The sequence below is a fragment of the Procambarus clarkii genome, chromosome 5, assembly GCF_040958095.1.
Source record: "Procambarus clarkii isolate CNS0578487 chromosome 5, FALCON_Pclarkii_2.0, whole genome shotgun sequence".
Classification (NCBI taxonomy): domain Eukaryota; kingdom Metazoa; phylum Arthropoda; class Malacostraca; order Decapoda; family Cambaridae; genus Procambarus; species Procambarus clarkii.
This window is the reverse complement of record NC_091154.1, coordinates 37,042,501-37,059,759: the sequence shown is the minus strand read 5'-3', so window position 1 is coordinate 37,059,759 and position 17,259 is coordinate 37,042,501. Positions and strand designations below refer to the sequence as shown.

General features: G+C 38.8%; 1 protein-coding gene across 1 annotated transcript; it reads right to left on the bottom strand.

Moving 5' to 3' along the window:
- Positions 1–600: 600 nt before the first annotated feature.
- LOC123766183 (glyoxylate/hydroxypyruvate reductase A) lies at positions 601–15,741 on the bottom strand. The gene is made up of 9 exons (XM_069301317.1): positions 15,507–15,741; positions 13,671–13,771; positions 12,774–12,857; positions 10,757–10,879; positions 10,450–10,549; positions 9,080–9,176; positions 5,213–5,326; positions 2,611–2,767; positions 601–753 (listed from the first exon to the last, which is right to left on the bottom strand). Exons 1-9 carry the CDS (start codon positions 15,724–15,726, stop codon positions 622–624), a joined length of 1,128 nt encoding a protein of 375 aa, XP_069157418.1. The 5' UTR covers positions 15,727–15,741; the 3' UTR covers positions 601–621.
- Between the last annotated feature and the right edge of the window lie 1,518 nt (positions 15,742–17,259).

The following is a 17,259-nucleotide window of genomic DNA, read 5'->3' as shown; positions in this document are numbered from 1 at the left end:
TCCTAGATATCATTCAGGATGTAAATCTGAGAGCAGAAAGACACATGTCAAGTGACGTCAAAGGAATTTGATTCACCAAGGATTTTATCTCGATATATGATAAAAAAAAAAAATACTGGAAAAGCAAAATTTATAATATTGAAAATCATGACATCCTAAGGAGATGAGCGACAGCATAACAGTGCAGATCTGACAGTAATATGCAGGTCTTGATTCCCCTATGTAACCATGAGTTAACCTTGTGTGGCCAATATAGAATCTAGCAAGAGATATTTTCAATTTCTTATGTCAGTGACAGGAAGAAAGCCATGGGGGGGATAGGTCATATTTGATACTAAGTAATATGTTATTTGTAGTGGCTAATCAGAAATTATTTAATTATAGAAAGAGTGATGTTAGTTGCACTGCACCACTAATGGAAACCAAACTGAGAAAGGGGGCAATGATTTTGTTCCAAAAGTCACATAAGGTGCATGCTAAACATATATTCTTAAGCTTGCAGATGCAACTACTGTAGTTAGGTCAACTGGGCAACAATACGCAAGGAAATTACCCTTTGTATCCATTTTTGTTTAATTGGGAGGGAAATAAGTCGGCAGCTTAAGTGTCTTTAACATTCATTTAATATCCTCTGTCGAAATCTAATGTATTCTGAATAGGGAAACCCTGAGTATATCGTCTGAAGTTGGCAACAAAGGCCTCGGCAACATCCACAGCACGGCTAATCCCTGATGAATGTGGTGTTATCATCACCTGGAAGAAATGAGAGTGCTGAATTAAGGAAAAATCCAGTTAAAAAACATACAAGAGGCAGTTTATGGATAGGGCCCATATATCATCAGTGAATGGGTGGTTGAGCAGATAGGATGGGCTGATGGTTGAGTGGATAATTGTCAGTGCTTTCCTCAATATCATTACAAGGAGTGAGATGTAACTCTTAGGCCTTGCCTCCGCTATTACATTAAAATACCTAGATGCTTGTACAGTTGCTGATATTCTAATCTTTACCATACTTGCCCTTCAAGTAATGAATTGAGGTAGTTTCCATAACTTATTTGAAGCACAGTATATTTGTTTACCTCCAGCACTAAATACAAGACTGCTCTTCCACTCAAATGAGTGGATTCACATTGGACCTCTTTCTGTACAATTTGGCAAAGTTTTCCCACCAATTGTTCTATACACTGGGGTATATAAGGCAACAGTAAATAAAGGCTTGAAGTGACTCAGACAGAGTGCACTATTATCTTTGCTTGGCCCCCTCATCACAGCTGGGGTTCATGGGAATCTGAGATAAACCTACAACATGAGGTTTATCTAATGTTGTAGGTTTATCAACAAACCTACAACAAATCGTCAACACCAATAAAAGAAACACTTAGAACTCAACATTGTATAAACTAAAAAAAATTATAGTGTATAAATTATAAACAAAAATGAAAAAACTTAAAAACTCAACACTGTATACAACTAAAAATTTTATAAAACTCTAATTGTGACCATTCCATTAGCACATTTTTCTGTGTAGTCAGCTCATAACCATATGGTCTTGGTTGAAAATCCCTGGCAGGATGAGACATTTGGTCACATTTCCTTACATTTGATGCCTCTGTTCACCCAGCAATAAATAGGTACCCAGGAGCTAGGTAACTGTTGTTGGTTGCATCCTAGAGAATCTTGTCACTGTTCTAGGGGGACACCTTTGTAAGTCTAACAGGCTTCCTGTCCCTAACAATGGAAAACTAAATCTATAAGTCTATGAATTAGCTAATCAGCACCAAAATGACTGCCCTGAATGCCACAAGGTGATGTCCTCATGTAGTAACATACAATATGCTTTTCCAAAAGGACGATCATGTTTGACAAATTAACCCAGTAATATTATGAGACCTTTACTGTTCACCATAAGCATAAATGGCATAGATACTGTAGTGAACAGGAACATTAGTAAATTTGCCAAAGAAATTAAAACATTAGGAGTAATAAATTTAGAAAGAAACAAATGTTACAAAAGGATCTAAACAGACGTTTAAAATTAATTGAAAATTGGCAGATGCAGTTAAATACTAAGAAAGGCAGAATTCAAAGCTCAGGAAAAGCTAAACAGATGTACCAGATACAGGCTAAACAATAGTTCAAGTGTGAAAAAGATCAGGAAGTCATGGTTAGTATGTTTCTGAAATCAAGAAGTCAATGCATAAATGTTGCAAGAAAAGCTAATAGGGTGCTAGGATTCATATAAAAACACAGTGGTAATAAAAAACTCTGTTATCCTTCACTTGCATATTGCTATCAGGAGTCCCCACTTGGATTGTGCATTACAGTTTTGTTCACTGTATTAAAGGGCAGATGTAAATTCTCTGATAAAATTAGATAAAATACATTGATAAAATAAATTGGCAAATGCTAATTTGGAAAAAGCTGCTGCTGATCTGCTGAACAAGTTACCAAGTAACATTATAAAAGTCACAACACTAGAAAGCTTCTAACATGCGCTGGATATAAATAGAAGCTGCCTCACATGGGCCAGTAAGTCTTTTAAAGGGTCCTTTATTCTTTTGTTCCTACACTGTATCCTACATTACAGAAACTTTACTATACAAGGCAAACCTTTGGGTGCTTCCAAAGAAGACTTTCTGGCGACAATGGTTCCTGAACAAATACATCGAGTATTGCAGCTGATATCCATCCATAATCAAGAGCTTTGATGATGTCGGCCTCATTGATGACATCCCCTCTGCCAATGTTGATGAATACTGCATCCTTCCTGTAGAATACAGCTCAGTATCAATTACAGTGACAAAAATGCAAGGCAGTGTACTATTTTTCTGATTACCATGGATATTTCAAAAGCTTGATTCAAAACTTTTTTTCCTGTAATCATCTTACTACTTCCCCTAGTACCTGAAACCTTCTATCATATATTGCAGAGGCAGATGTAGACAGAGTGAGGTTAGATAAGACCCTCCTAAAAAACCAGCACTGAATGTAATGAAATGCCTCTTTCTGTTGGGTTATTGGTGGCTCCTTGTTGCTAGGTACCTGGGTACCTCCACCGAATTCAAATCATGTCACTGTAATTAATTTGTCTTTGCGAGTCAACTTAAAACTTACCATGAACTAGAAGCCAAAACCTGGCTCCCTTTACAGAGGGACAAGGAACAGGGAATACTACATCCCCTTAACCAAGAAACAGGTACCAGAAAGATGGGTGAGCCAATACAGACAATCAGCAAAATAAACAAAGTATAGGAAACAAAAAGACCATAGCAGAGTGAATCGCCCATTCATGAAGCAGTACACTCGTTAATTACAGTACAGTGGGACTGTAATTAACGAGTGTACCTCGATTTACGAATGCCTTACGAATTACTTACGAATTTTTTGAGTTACGACCCCAATTTTGTCGGAAAATTCGACTTGACTTATGACCTTTGCCTCGACTTGCGACTTTGTTGATACACATATGGGTTGACGGAGCACATGGTTTTTGGTGGCATGGGCGATCCCACTTCAGTTCACCAGACCGCCCGCTTAGTGATGATCGGGGGCGGGCGATCATCCATTATAACATCAGGCAGTGATGACTTTTCTGGGGTACTCTCCTACATTTTGCCTGCATACCACTAGGACCTGCTTGTGGCTCACTACTTTTTTTCTCACTAAAAACCTGTCTAGCGACACTTCTTTTTCCCTACGTTGGAACACTTGTCTGAAGTGAGACATCACAGTGTCGTTAAAAAGGTTAACACAATGGCCTGCTACAGCTTGATTTGGGTGACACTTTTCAGCAAAACTTTGTAATTCTTCCCATACTGCACACATTTTCTTAATAAATGAGGAGGGGACATCCTCTATTCTACATCAACAATCCTCATGCCATTTTCATGTTTACAAATGATCTCTTGTTTTTCCTCTATGGTCATCCTCACATGTGTTTTTTTAGGTTGAACCTTATTACTGACTTTCTTCGGACCCATGGTATGATATGTAATTATTACTTTTATGTTCAAAAAACAAAAAGCACAAAAATAATTAAATTCTTTACAAACACGATCATCACTAAGTGGGCGGCTCTAGTAAACTGAGGCGGGGTCGGCCATGCCACCAGTTACCATACAATCGGTTGACCCATACGTGTATCAACAAAGTTGCTAGTCGAGGCAAAGGTCGTAAGTCACGTCTCACTTTCCGATGAAATTTACGTCATAACTCGAAAAATTCGTAAGTAGGGGCAGTCGTAAGTCGAGGTGCCACTGTACCTGTACCTAGGAGTTGTAAACTGTTGTGAGTTGTATCCTGGGAAAGGTCAGTAGTTTGACCTAGGGGAATACCTCAATATAAGCCTAAGTACAGGTTTCCTGTCCCTGGCAATGAAAATTATAAAGAAATAACCAGTATATTTTGTATCCTATAAAACCAACAATTGCTAATTCCTTGATGAAGGCTGTCTGTACTGCAAATCCCTGAAGTACTGATGTAAGTTTTGATTGAGATTGGATCCAAGTAAACTTATGAGTTGACATGATGCTTCTGATTCATGAAAGGCAAAGACATCTTCATCCAACACCGATAGCAGAAAACCATTTCAGAGTTTCAATACAATGTTTTGAGTAACATGAGTGGCAAGTGATTTTAACCATTTCTTATTCCAGATTCCCAAGGACTGGTGCGCAGTTGTGTGTTGCCTCTTACCATGTCTCCAAATACAGTAAGTTTAAATTTTATGCAGCAGGTAAAGCTGCAGATACAGAATTCATTAAACCATAAAAGCTTCCCCCACTGTCATTATGGTTAATATAATAAATACATTACATATTAAGAGAACTTTTTCATGTAATTATAATTTGTATATAGTTTTCAAGTTGTTGCTTAATTTTTGAATGTGGCCCAAATCAAGGTTCAAGCTTTCTAGTAAGGAATACTGTATATCTAATACTCAACCTGCAACTGAGAATTGGGTTACAAACAAATACAGTAAAAAGTAAAAATTATACAATGCTAAGACAATAATATATAGTCTAAAGAATATATAGACTACAAAGTTATATGTCATTCTATGTGAAGGCCCAAAAAATGTAAGAAAAAAGCCATAGTGTAGTCTCTGATGATATCTCAAACAATTTTTTTATTTACAGCAGCTTATTATTTTTGACCATGGGAAAACAGGAATTATATTAACTAGCAGCTAATGACTTTACTTTAACCTTACTTTGCATCTTTCAGGGTGTCGTTTCCAAGCATTCCTCTTGTTTCTGGAGTAGATGGCATGATATTAATCATATAATCACACTGTTGCAAAAATGACAACAACTCCCCAGTGTGCCTGAAATATATAAAACTCAATTAACATTTATAAACAATGTTTTTAATTTGAAAGTAGAAGTCTGAGAAAAGTATTGGATCTTTGTGGCAACATGATCTTCAAGAATGCTCTATACCACATAGGACATCATGACACCTACCTCATAATTAAGAGATCACTCACCCCCATCACTCTAATCCTCCCATACTTCACTGTTGGGCATCTTCCATACATGTCATCCTCTGCAGATGTCCAAACAATCAGGGAACATTTCATTTTACCCACTCTACTACAATATACATTACATCACTGACCAACTCTGCCTATCCCGCACATTTCCTACACTTCTCTATTATTTGCTTCTATTTATTTACTCTACATCCATTATTTAGGTCATCATACAATCCCACTTTACATATATAATAATAATATTACTTTTCTCTCACAATCCTCTTTTAGGAACCCAATCATTTGTTTCCCCTTGTATTAATCCTCATATTTTCCATGGTAGGTTCTATTTTCCTAAATTAACATTGAAACATTTAAGATCATGCCTTCTCATTCCAACCACTTACCTTGTGGCTCCTCCTTAAGATCTGTGATGTTAACACAATATCTAAGCAAAACCAAATTTCATATTCTGCACAATATTATCAATTAGTATGACAATTTCTTCTAGCTCACTCTCTCATATTCCTTAATATTTCTAATATTGTTTTGACAACCAATGTCACCAACATTAAAAATGCATTTACATATTTCATAAATCCTTCAAATATTTGTTATTTTGATAGCATTCAGCATTTTACAATAATAATTATAAATCATAATAATCTTTATAATAATGATAATGTTATAATAATAATAATAATAATAATAATAATAACAGTAATAATAATAATAACAGTAATAATAATAATAATACAGTAATAATAATACTGTAATAATACAGTAATAATAATACAATAATAATAATAATAACTAATAATAATTTAATTATACAAATCAAGCACTGAATATAATGAAACTCCCCTTTCCTGGTAGGTTCTCATGAGCTCACAAGTGCTAAAGAGCTGCTATTGCTAAGCATTAGGATCATGCCAAGCCTCAAAGATAAACGCTGATCTACTGGAAGTCGGAATCAGAATCTGGGTCTCTGAAAGCAGCTAGGGGAAACTTGGGGATTAGAGACCTTGGGGTTTAGACCTTTCCTTCCCTACTTTTATTCAGCAGAATAAAGCATTCTCTAATATCTGGCCTTCTCATTATCTGCAGAGCTCTGGTTGGTCTGTAGATGACCAACCAGAGGTTGGTCATCTACAGACCAACCAGAGCTTCTAGCATCTTCATCTCTACAGAGATGAAGGTGCTAGATTTCTTGGCTGTGGCTAAGTTTTGGGTTTCTTCTTTATATACTGGTATATGATTCTTCATTTGTTAACCACCATGAAAAGGGCTGGCGAGTTTCATTCCTTACTTTGGCATTCACATTTCATTGCTTTTGTGAGAGGGGCTCTTAATAATTAATAATAATAATGATTCACTATGTTGGGGAACAGGAAGCCAGAGCGTTTTTATACACGTTTAGCTTTTATCCAGGTCACCCGCCCCAAGGCCGAATTACGGACCCCGCCAAGGATGCAACCCCACAACAAGCTGACTAACTCCTGAGTACCTACTCACTGCTAGGTGAACAGAGGCATTAGGTGAAAGGAAATGTACCCAACCATTTCTGTCCCACCTCGTATGTGTATCACAATAACTATCCAGGTTTCCTTGGGAAAATAAAACTTCAACTTTTGCCTATTGTTATCCAGGCATGGTTTGCACACCCTGGGATCCATCACACTCTTTGCCCAGTTGTGGCAATATCTTGTGGCCTCGTATTAGGTCACCATAGAACATCTGTTAATGAATCCTAGGCCACTGTTACCATGTACCAAGGTGCACTAATCCCAACTGTTGTGGCAACTAGTTAAGTACAGTAATCATGAGGTGTGCTCTTGAACAAATGATTTATAAATGTATGCTACTTTCACTGCATTCTCCTTTGCCATGCCATGCATAAAGATTAAGAGTTTGGCACTTTGGTTCCGACTGCACTTTTGCTGCAAAAAAATCTACTCAGACTTTCCCGTATAGATAGTGTGTTGTCCTTAGCCGACTCTCCTCCTGGTGACCACAATTGGAACTTATGCTGTACTAATGCCTGCACCTTCAGATTCCTCTAGCTGGGTAGCATTCCTTGTAACAGCATGCTATCTTGAGGTTACCTTACCTTAAGATAATTTCGGGGTTTAGTGTCCCTGCTGTCCAGTCATCGACTAGGCCTCTTCGTTGCTAGACTGGTGAGCCAGGATTGAACATGGCTGCTCGCAGCCTGACATACGAGTCACAGTCTAGTTGATCAGGTATCCTTTGGAGGTGCTTGTCAAGTTCTCTCTTGAACACTGAGGGGTCAGCCGGTTATGCCACTTATGTGTAGTGGAAGGGCGCTGAACCAATCTCAGGCCTCTGATGTCGATAGTTCTCTCTCAGAGCACCTACTACACCTCTGCTTTTCAATAGGGGTATTCTGCACATCCCACCATGCCTTCTGGTTTCATGTGGTGTTATTTTTTGTGTGCAGGTTAGGGACCAGCCCCTCTACTATTTTCCACGTGTAAATTATTATGAATCTCTCTCACCTGCGCTCAAGAGAATGCAGATTTATGCACTTTCATCGGTCCCAATAGTTTAGATGTTTTACTGAGTGGATTCTAGCAGTAAAGGAACTCTTCATGCTCTCCAGGTCAGCAATTTCTCCAGCTTTGAAAGGGACTGTCATTATGCAACAGTACTCCAGTCTAGAGAGCACTAGCATCTTGAAAAGTATCATCATCGGTATAGCATCTCTAGTGTGAAAGGTTTTTGTTATTCAACCTGTCATTTTTCTTGCAGATGTGACGGCTACTTTATTGTTCTTTAAAGGTAAGGTCTTCCTACATGAGTACACCAAAATCCTTTACATTGCCTTTTTGTTGTATGTTATGATTTGACTTCGTTTTGTGTGTGGTTTCCGTTTTTATATTTTCATTTTTTCCACAGCATGCTATGGACATAGCATGGTGTGGACATTTCCATAGTGTGCTATGGACATCTTTCTGTAGAAAAGGTCAGTGTTTTTCCAGCTCGTTTTTTTTCTGATTGTTTTAGATGTTTTACTTTAGGGAACAGTTGGATATAAGCAATCAGACATAAGGCTTTGGACATTTGTGAAATGCTCCTTTGTGAGCTGTATCATTCAGCTGCTGCATATTCTCTTCCCCCCTTCTCCTGTGTGAGATGCTTAGTTAATCAGAATGTGTGTGTGAGTCGATTCAGAGAACCCTGGGATAAGCAGGGTGCTCCCACCTGGTGGTGACTGGTGATATTGACCAAGCAGCCCATTCGGTAGTAAGAGCCCTCATATGGCAGTCTCCTGTGATAACAAGTGTGGGTTTGGAAGAGCTTATTCAATGGAAAGGTCTCCTAAAGATCATAATCCCAAGCTGGACTGAATATTTCTCCAGTGACTTCCTCTGCACAATATGAACATACAGAGATGCTTGAAAATTCCCTGCAGTGTTATGATAAGTTACCCTAGTCTGACTGCATGAAAGTAGTGGGATCTTCAAGGAGCAGCTGAATGATATGGCATAGAAAGAAACTATCCACAAAACCTCAAAGCCTCATTACTACTTAACATTAGGAGACCCAAGTCATGTTTATTAAAAATAAAAGTTAAATGCTTACCAATATTTATCCACATTATTGGACTTGTTCTCCACAGTGGGTGCGGTGCGGGTGTAGGCATGCACTGTAGTATTGAAAGATTTTAAGGACCTGGCCACTGAAAAAAAAATTGTAGAAAGTAGAAATTTATTAAAAAATAATTTAGGACACATTAAACCATGGTCAACTAACTTTGGACCAACTTACATGTACTGTATTATCAAAACAAACTTTCTGTCTGCTAGGTATATTTCAGAATAATTTTTAGATTACTGTATAATGTGCTACTGAGGTGCTATGCTGTAATTATTTAAGAATGACTGGCAGCTTCTAAAACATGGTTCCAAAGTTGAGATCAAATATCATAATGATAATAGGTTCTTCCATAATTTATATTGGACTGGCAAACAAGAATTAGAACCCATGTTCCCAACCAATGGGTTGTGATCCCATGGGAGGTTTTCTGAGTATTATAAAATAGCGGTGCTCCCAAAAAAGGCTGAGAGCTACGGAAATAGAAGAACCATGCCAGTGAGACTGGTAAGAACGTGAAAAATCAAGAGTTAGAGCAGCAAAAAATAAACAATCCAAGAAGTATGCATAATGACATGAGAATAGATGGAATAAGGAATTCCAATATCATGAGAGACAGCAAGTGTAAAAGTTAATAAACTGCAAGACTGAAGCGAGAGCATATAGAGATAGTTTTAACATGTTGAATGAAACGATGATGTCATAAGATGGTTGGAAAAAAAGATATGCAGACATGGAGTGTGTGAGGAAACAGAGAGACAGCATGCACAGCATATGATATGGTAATGGACAAAGCTGGATGAAAGTGGTTAGTAAAATAAAAGTGAAAGCATTCATATGCAATGAATATGACAATTCATGAGAAGCACTGTACACCTGGACTATATGAAATGGTACGTTGCTACTGTGGATGACTGGAGTATGTTAGTGATTGTTTATTGGTAATGCTTCCAACACGTTGACTACCTGTTGTTGATTCCAGAGAACAACGTCCACCACCATCTGGTCTCTGACCAGGCCTCCTGGTTGGTGGTCTAGTCAACCAGGCTGTTGGATGCAGCTGCTCATAGCTGTATTTGTGAATAATATAATGAATGGACACGTGATACTTTTCTTGGATTTTTGTTGTTGTTATTTAAGAGCCATAACGTTTTATTACATTACTCACCTTCTCATGGGGGGGGGGGGGGGTGATGCCTCCTCACCTTATGAAATGAAATGGTATTAATATTGTACATAAACAGTACGGTACAGATGTGTAGGTTGGGTCTCAAACCTCAAGACCTCAAACAATCCAGATAAAGAGCTTACTGTATCTGAGCTAAACTTATTGTAATGTAAACTACCTCCTTACTTACCCTCTTTACCAATTATTCCCATGCCTAAAACACCTACTGCCAATTCCCGCAGGCTGCGGTAATTGACAATATTGCCTTTATGTCCCCATTCACTTTTCAGCTGAAAAACATGAAAGATGAGAATATTAGATATGAAATAATGTTTTTATCAGTGATATGTTCCAAGTGTAACAAAAGCTTCCAACTGCTAAATTGAATTTGTAACAAAAACTGAAAGAATATCGACAGTGGAATTTTGTTATATACAGTAAATTGAAATTCCAAAATTTGCTAGTGGTAATAATAACAAACAGTAGTGAAATCTTACCTGGTACATCCTACAATCCAACAAACCACGTTCATGGCTAATGATCCACCCAACAGCATATTCTGCCATGAGCTGACTGAAGCTTTCACTAGCCATACGAGTAATTGGGAATGTAGGCCTTGGCTGCAATAAATAAAGTGCTGAATGTAATGAAATAACCTTTCCTAGTGGGGTCATCAGGAGTTTCCTGATCCAAATGCTGTCCAGTCAAGTCTTAGGGAGATGTACTGTACCAGGCCTACCCTTACCTACTGAGAGCCAAGAGCAGAACCTAGCTTTCTCTATGTGAGAGGAGTTTGGGGAATCAGAAATGAACCCAAAACCAAGAGAAATAACAACACCAGATAGCATATGTGCAAGAAAACAAGCCACTACTTGAAGAAATTAGATACCTTCAGGTAACAGGCAAGATTAGGGTGTTTAAGATTAGGGTTCAGGTAGATTAGGGTGTTTACACTGTGGTATCTGTGATGCCCTTGACTGCCATCAGGTGGCAGTTCAGGTAACCCTGGGAACCAGATGGCCCATATTTTGGTGGAGTTTTCCTTAATTATTGATATCTGATCTCCAAGCTTCCCCCCCTCACCTCATAGTAGAGAAAGCTTTTTTCTGATCATGGTTCACAGCAGGCAAGGGTGGATCTCAGACCAACCTGTCCTCTTAAAAAGAACGTCGCTTTTGGCCGTTTGCCCGTATGGCCGAATTTGGACGTAATTTGAAAATGAAAAAAAAATTAAAATAAATTTGGGATTTCTTTTTTCAACAACAGTAAGTTAAGGGTCCTCTGATAGGTTAGGTGGGCAGGAAATTCTCATAAAGTTTCAAAACGTTATGAAAAACGTGAATTTAAAGTGTCCTCTCATAACCTCTGCGCGTAAGGCGGACGACTCAAATAGAAAACGGAACAGAACGTCACTTTTGTGAGTCGATTTCATTTCAAATTACGTCCAAATTTAGCCATATCGCGCATACGGGCCAAAAGTGACGTTCTTTTTAAGAGGACGGGTTGCTCAGACACCTGGTGCATTTCCCTAAGACTTGGCTGGACCAGCACTTAGCTACAAGAAACTACTGAGTGTTTCCAGAAAATAATTCAGTCACTGCAATAATGTAAACTCTGTAATATTATCCCATGTGTAAATTTTAAGTATAATTTTATCAATACAGTGGAACCTCAGGAAAACGTCCCTCTTTACAAATTTTTCAAGTTATGAGCTCAATTTCTTTGTAAAATTTGAATTGATTTACAAGCTTTGCCTCGCTTTACGAGTTTGTTTGCTTTACACAAATGGGTCGACCGAGCGAGTGGTTCCTGGTGGCATGGGCGACCGCGCTTCAGTTTACCAGTGCCTCCCGCCTAGTGAAAACGCACCTGAATTCTTTGTAAAAAATTTCATTTGTTCAGCTTTTTTGATTTCTAAACATAAAAGTAATTATTATATACCACACCATGGGTCCCAAGAAAGTCAGTGGTAAGGTTCAACATAAGAAAACACATGTGAGGATGACCATAGAGGAAAACAATTCTCTATGGAAAGGTTCTTAGTGAGACAAACAAGTAGTGAGTTACAACCAGGTCCTAGTGGTTTGCAGGCAAAACGTAGAAGAGAGGGTACCCCTAGAGAAGTCATCACTGCCTGATATTATAATGGAAGGGGACTCCCCTTCCAAATCCTGACACCTCTCCTCTTCCCTCCCACCTCACCGTCTTCCATACACCAACAAGAGTCATCAATAAAGATAAGCTATAACTTGTACATACTATAGTACAAAATATTTGTGTGTATTATGTATGAAATGTATTTCAAGTTAATATTTTTGGGAGTGTGGAACGTATTAATTCAATTTACATTATTTCTTAAGGAAAAAATTTGTTTCAGTTTGGAAATTTTCGATGTATGAGCCATCTTTGGGAACGGGTTTAATTTGAAAACCAAGATACCACTGTAGTAAGAAAAAAATTCAACAAAGTCTTGTAATATGTTTAATGATCAATCATACAACTATTTTTTCTTACCTTGTCCTTAAAATGAGCAACGAGTCCTTCAACACCAGCCCACGTTCCCTGGGCCCACAGTACATTGGGAAGCTGTTCTGCAACCTGACAATAAAAAAGTTAGGTAAATAGAAAAAAGTTCAATAAACTTACAGTACTGTACTTTATTTAATGGGGCCATAAGGAGTCTTATCATACAAATCAGTTTGCGATAGACCATTTCCCTACACTTCTGGTAACAAACATTTGTAATCAAGTTGATGGTGGTGTCAGAAACTATTACTGATTTAAATTTAAGTGATAGCCATGAAAAATCACCAATGGACACGACACTTCCCCAATTTCTATTGGTGACCACTTTGTGGATTACCCCTACCTACTAACCCCACCTCCTAGAATTCTTCAATAAATTTCTGCAAGCAAAGATCTGTAATACACTTTCGATGTTATATCCACTTGATTTAAGGACCTAAATGGGGATATTGTACTTATATCCTATTCATTAAATTTGGCACTCCACTAAACCCAGTGGTATTAATATGTTGTTAACTTATTAAATAATATTCGAGAGGGTACCAAGTCAATGACTCTGTAAATAAGGCACCAGTTACTGGTGTCAAATTCAGCCATTAAACCATCGTACTGGTAAATCAGAGGTCCTTAAATCGAATGGAGTGTAAATTAATATTATATTCAGTATCATTTTATATACAGAACACAAATAAATATTTTATTTAGGAAAGAGAGAAGATACAGTAAGAGAACTTTTAGATATTTTTGAACATTACTCTAGATTCACATACTGTACAATATTATTACTGCTCTACCCAAATTGGCACCACACAATTTTACAGACAAATTCCATGCACAGATTGAGGAACATCTGTACAGTACTCTTCCTTTGTCTATCTATCATACCTGGACAAGAAGACTGTTGTCTACTAAGAGTATCTCTGCCTCCTGAAGAGCAGCCACTTCCTCTTGCAAAACTTTTTTGGGATATTTCCCATCAATATTTCCTGTTGAAGTCAACCATTTATTTGCAAATCACATCTTTAATGCAAAAAATCTTCCAAGTTATAACAAAATTAGTTATAAAATAATTAGCAATGATCCATATTCATTGGAACCAAGGTGTTCTAATTAACACATCTATACCTATACAAGAGAATGTCTGTCTGTCTGTCTGTCTCTTTGTCCAAAGTTGGGGGTTAGCTTTAACCAAATTTGTAGGGGAGGATGTCTGAGATACAGGATAGACATAAGCTGATCTGGGAAGGACTAAGTTATATGCTTTATGAAATATTAGCAATTATAATCACCTCTAGGCCAGCAAAGTTTTACACATTGTCCCCATGCACTCTGGTTGTGGTCTAGGAGTTCTACCTCCAACACTACTCTTCAAATACAAAGAAATCACAATAACATGATGTATCAATGAGAAAATCAGTAGGAGCCATGTGGAGGATTTGAACTTGCACTCAGGGCACTCCCAAGGACATGCCTTAGACCGCTGCACCATGACATGGTCAAATGCAATGCGTGAAACCATTGCATTTGACAGCATTAGAATATGATGTCATAGTGATACCACACACCTTCTTGAGATTATCTTGAGATGATGTTGGGGCTTGGCATCTCTGCGACCCAGTCCTGGACCAGGCCTCCTTTTTGTTACACATCCCCATGAAGCTGCCCATAGCAGCTGTCTAACTCCCAGGTACCTATTAACTGCTAAGTGAACAGAAGCATTAGGGTGAAAGAAACTCTGCCCATTTGTTTCCGCCTCCACCGGGAATCAAACCCGGAGCCTCAGGACTACGAATCCAAAGTGCTGTCCACTCAGCTGTCAGGCCCCCCTCAAACCTGCACTCTGGGCACTACCAAGGACATGCCTTAGACCACTGAACCACGACATGGTCAAATGCAATGCGTGTGCATTGCAACCTTGTGCACACTATATATAAAACACAAAATGTTATCATTATTTTCCATTAAGTTACGTTCAGTTAGATTAGATTAGGATGAGTTGAGCTGGGTTTGCTTAAAGTGTAGTGATAACACAGTCTGCGATAATTTTCACGGCCCTTTGACCCTACTTGAGGTATAGTCAAATCGTACACAGAATGATTTGACAAAACTCCTTGTTTGATTGCAAAAACCATTTATATCATTAGGTTAGGATGTATTATCTTAGGTTAAGCTGTGTTAGACTCAGTTGGGTTTGGTTAAGTTTGTTTGGGTCAGGTCATTTTTCTAATTGTGAAAATTGAATATATCATTAGATTGGGTAGGATTCGAGTGAACTGAATTGAATTGGGTTGGGTCCGCCGAGTAGGTTTTAAAATCTGCTGGCGAACAGTCTCTGGTATGAAGTCACTTGTATCTAAATAGGAAGCTTAACATATGGAACATATGGACACAGGTGGAAACTGCCTCCTGTGAAACTACCCAAATGAGCCACAGAGACATTAGAAATAATTTTTTCAGTGTCAGAGTAGTTAACAAGTGGAATGCATTAGGCAGTGATGTGGTGGTGGAGGCTGACTCCATACAGTTTCAAATGTAGATATGATAAGAGCCCAGTAGGCTCAGGAATCTATACACCAGTTGATTGACAATTGAGAGGCGGGACCAAAGAGACAAAGCTCAACCCCCGCAAGCACAAATAGATGAGAATATAATGTCAACTACTTCCTGCCCATTAAAAATAAGATGTCACTGGCCAATTCATACAATAACTGAAGTGTTTACCAATCAGCTTAACTTCCACTACTTCTACATCAGGAAGTTTCTCTCGCAAGAGGTATGAGAGGCGGGGAATGACGGAAAAAACGTGGACGGTTTTGCTAGCAGGCAGCATGATGCTCTCTCTCTCTCTCTCACGCCTGAGAGTGAGAGGCAGCATCCCGGCATCTGTTGTTGTTGTCATTGGGTTAGGGGCAGCTACAGCACAGACACGTAGCTTCTCCATCGTTCCCTTGTGGGAAGAAATCTAAGTTAATTTTTTTTAATTTTGCCCCGAGGGGCGAATTTATTGGGCAGCACCACTCATCTTGTGAGTGGACATACCGCTATAGCAGCGTGTACAACACTCCCCAAAAGGAAGAAAACCCGCTGGGTTGTTTATCCTGTCACTTGTACCCAGACACAGCTGAAACTTGCTTAACTGTCTCAAGTGAACAGCTCCTCAAACAAGAAGATTAACATCTGTCAACCCTTAAAAGCTTACGTTATCTTGCGGGTGCAAAATGGGGGAATATTTTAAGAACAGTATCAATATTTGACAAATAGTGTTTTCCTAACTCAACAATGTAGGGTTTATTATGTCGCCTGCCGTACTTTAAACAGATAAACACACTGTAAGCCATGTGCTTGGCGACGAATCTTCACCAATTCCCCTCTCGGGCAAAATTCATCAACATCTAAATGAGGCGACGCCTACCCCTACTACCCCGTGGGCTCACCCAGGGTCTACCAAGATCCGCCAACACCCAGCACTTTTAGGCCAAGCCAACCCCGGACACAATCTCTCTTCCCGAAGAGCCATTAACCGGAAAACAAGAAGAAAATCTGTCAACGTCCCTGTGACCCCAGGGGATATGGACACCAAACACTGGAAAGCTGGCCGTCAAAAAAGGTGGTAAGGTAATCAAATATATAAATGTAACGCACATAAGAGGCAACTTCAAGCGCAAGTTACGCAGCGGGACAGAAAATAGGACATACTTTTTTATCCATAGTGTTATAAACTCATGTAACCGTCGAATTCGAAGCCGTAAATGTTATTACATTGCTTCAAAATCCAGTAGGAAAAATCCTCACGAACCTAGGGGAGATATTTGACCAGCCGGCGGTTTCACGTCCCCGTCAAGGCCACAAGAGACAGTGGTCTTTAAGCAAATTCAGGCAAAACTCTCTTATGTGCCATTTTAGTACACGAGCTAATTCAAAGAAAATGTAACCCACTTTGAGAGTTCTAATACTGCTCATTCGTACTGAAAGCTGCAAACGTTCATGGGACCAAATGGAATTCACCTATGGATAAAGTAGTGTTCTGCGCTCGTCCTTAATTGAACATTTATTAAGGTAGGTAAGGAAATGTTCAGGAAAAAGCACTTACCCATTATGAATATATATAGCACTTGGCAGGGATGTGAGGACAAGCTGGGGTATGAAGACATATAAAGATCTTTAGGAACTGCACTCTAAAATTTGTAAAATATGTTTACAGCTAGGTAAGTTACCACAGTAATAACTTACAATTCAATTTCTTTCTTTATTATGCACCCCATACCCATCCCGTGGGCGGTGGTGTAAAGGATTACAGAGGCACATAATCGGTTCAGGAATTGAACGTTTGTTATTCAAGCAGTCCCTTTGGGGCAGTGGTAAGAATCTCGCCCGGCGCCTCGCGAACGTTCTGGCCTGGGTTCGTATCCTGCAGTGTAGCCTCTGTTCACCCAGCAGTAAATGAGAACCTGGTTGTTAAACGATTTAGCAGTTC

Coding starts and splice junctions, on each gene's coding strand:
- LOC123766183 (XM_069301317.1), bottom strand. CDS start 15,726: ATGGAGAAGCTACGTGTCTGTGCTGTAGCTGCCCCTAACCCAATGACA. Junction 12,858..13,670: donor ACAACAGTCTTCTTGTCCAG/GTATGATAGATA, acceptor TTTTATTGTCAG/GTTGCAGAACAGCTTCCCAA. Junction 5,327..9,079: donor AATAATGTGGATAAATATTG/GTAAGCATTTAA, acceptor TATATATTTCAG/GCACACTGGGGAGTTGTTGT.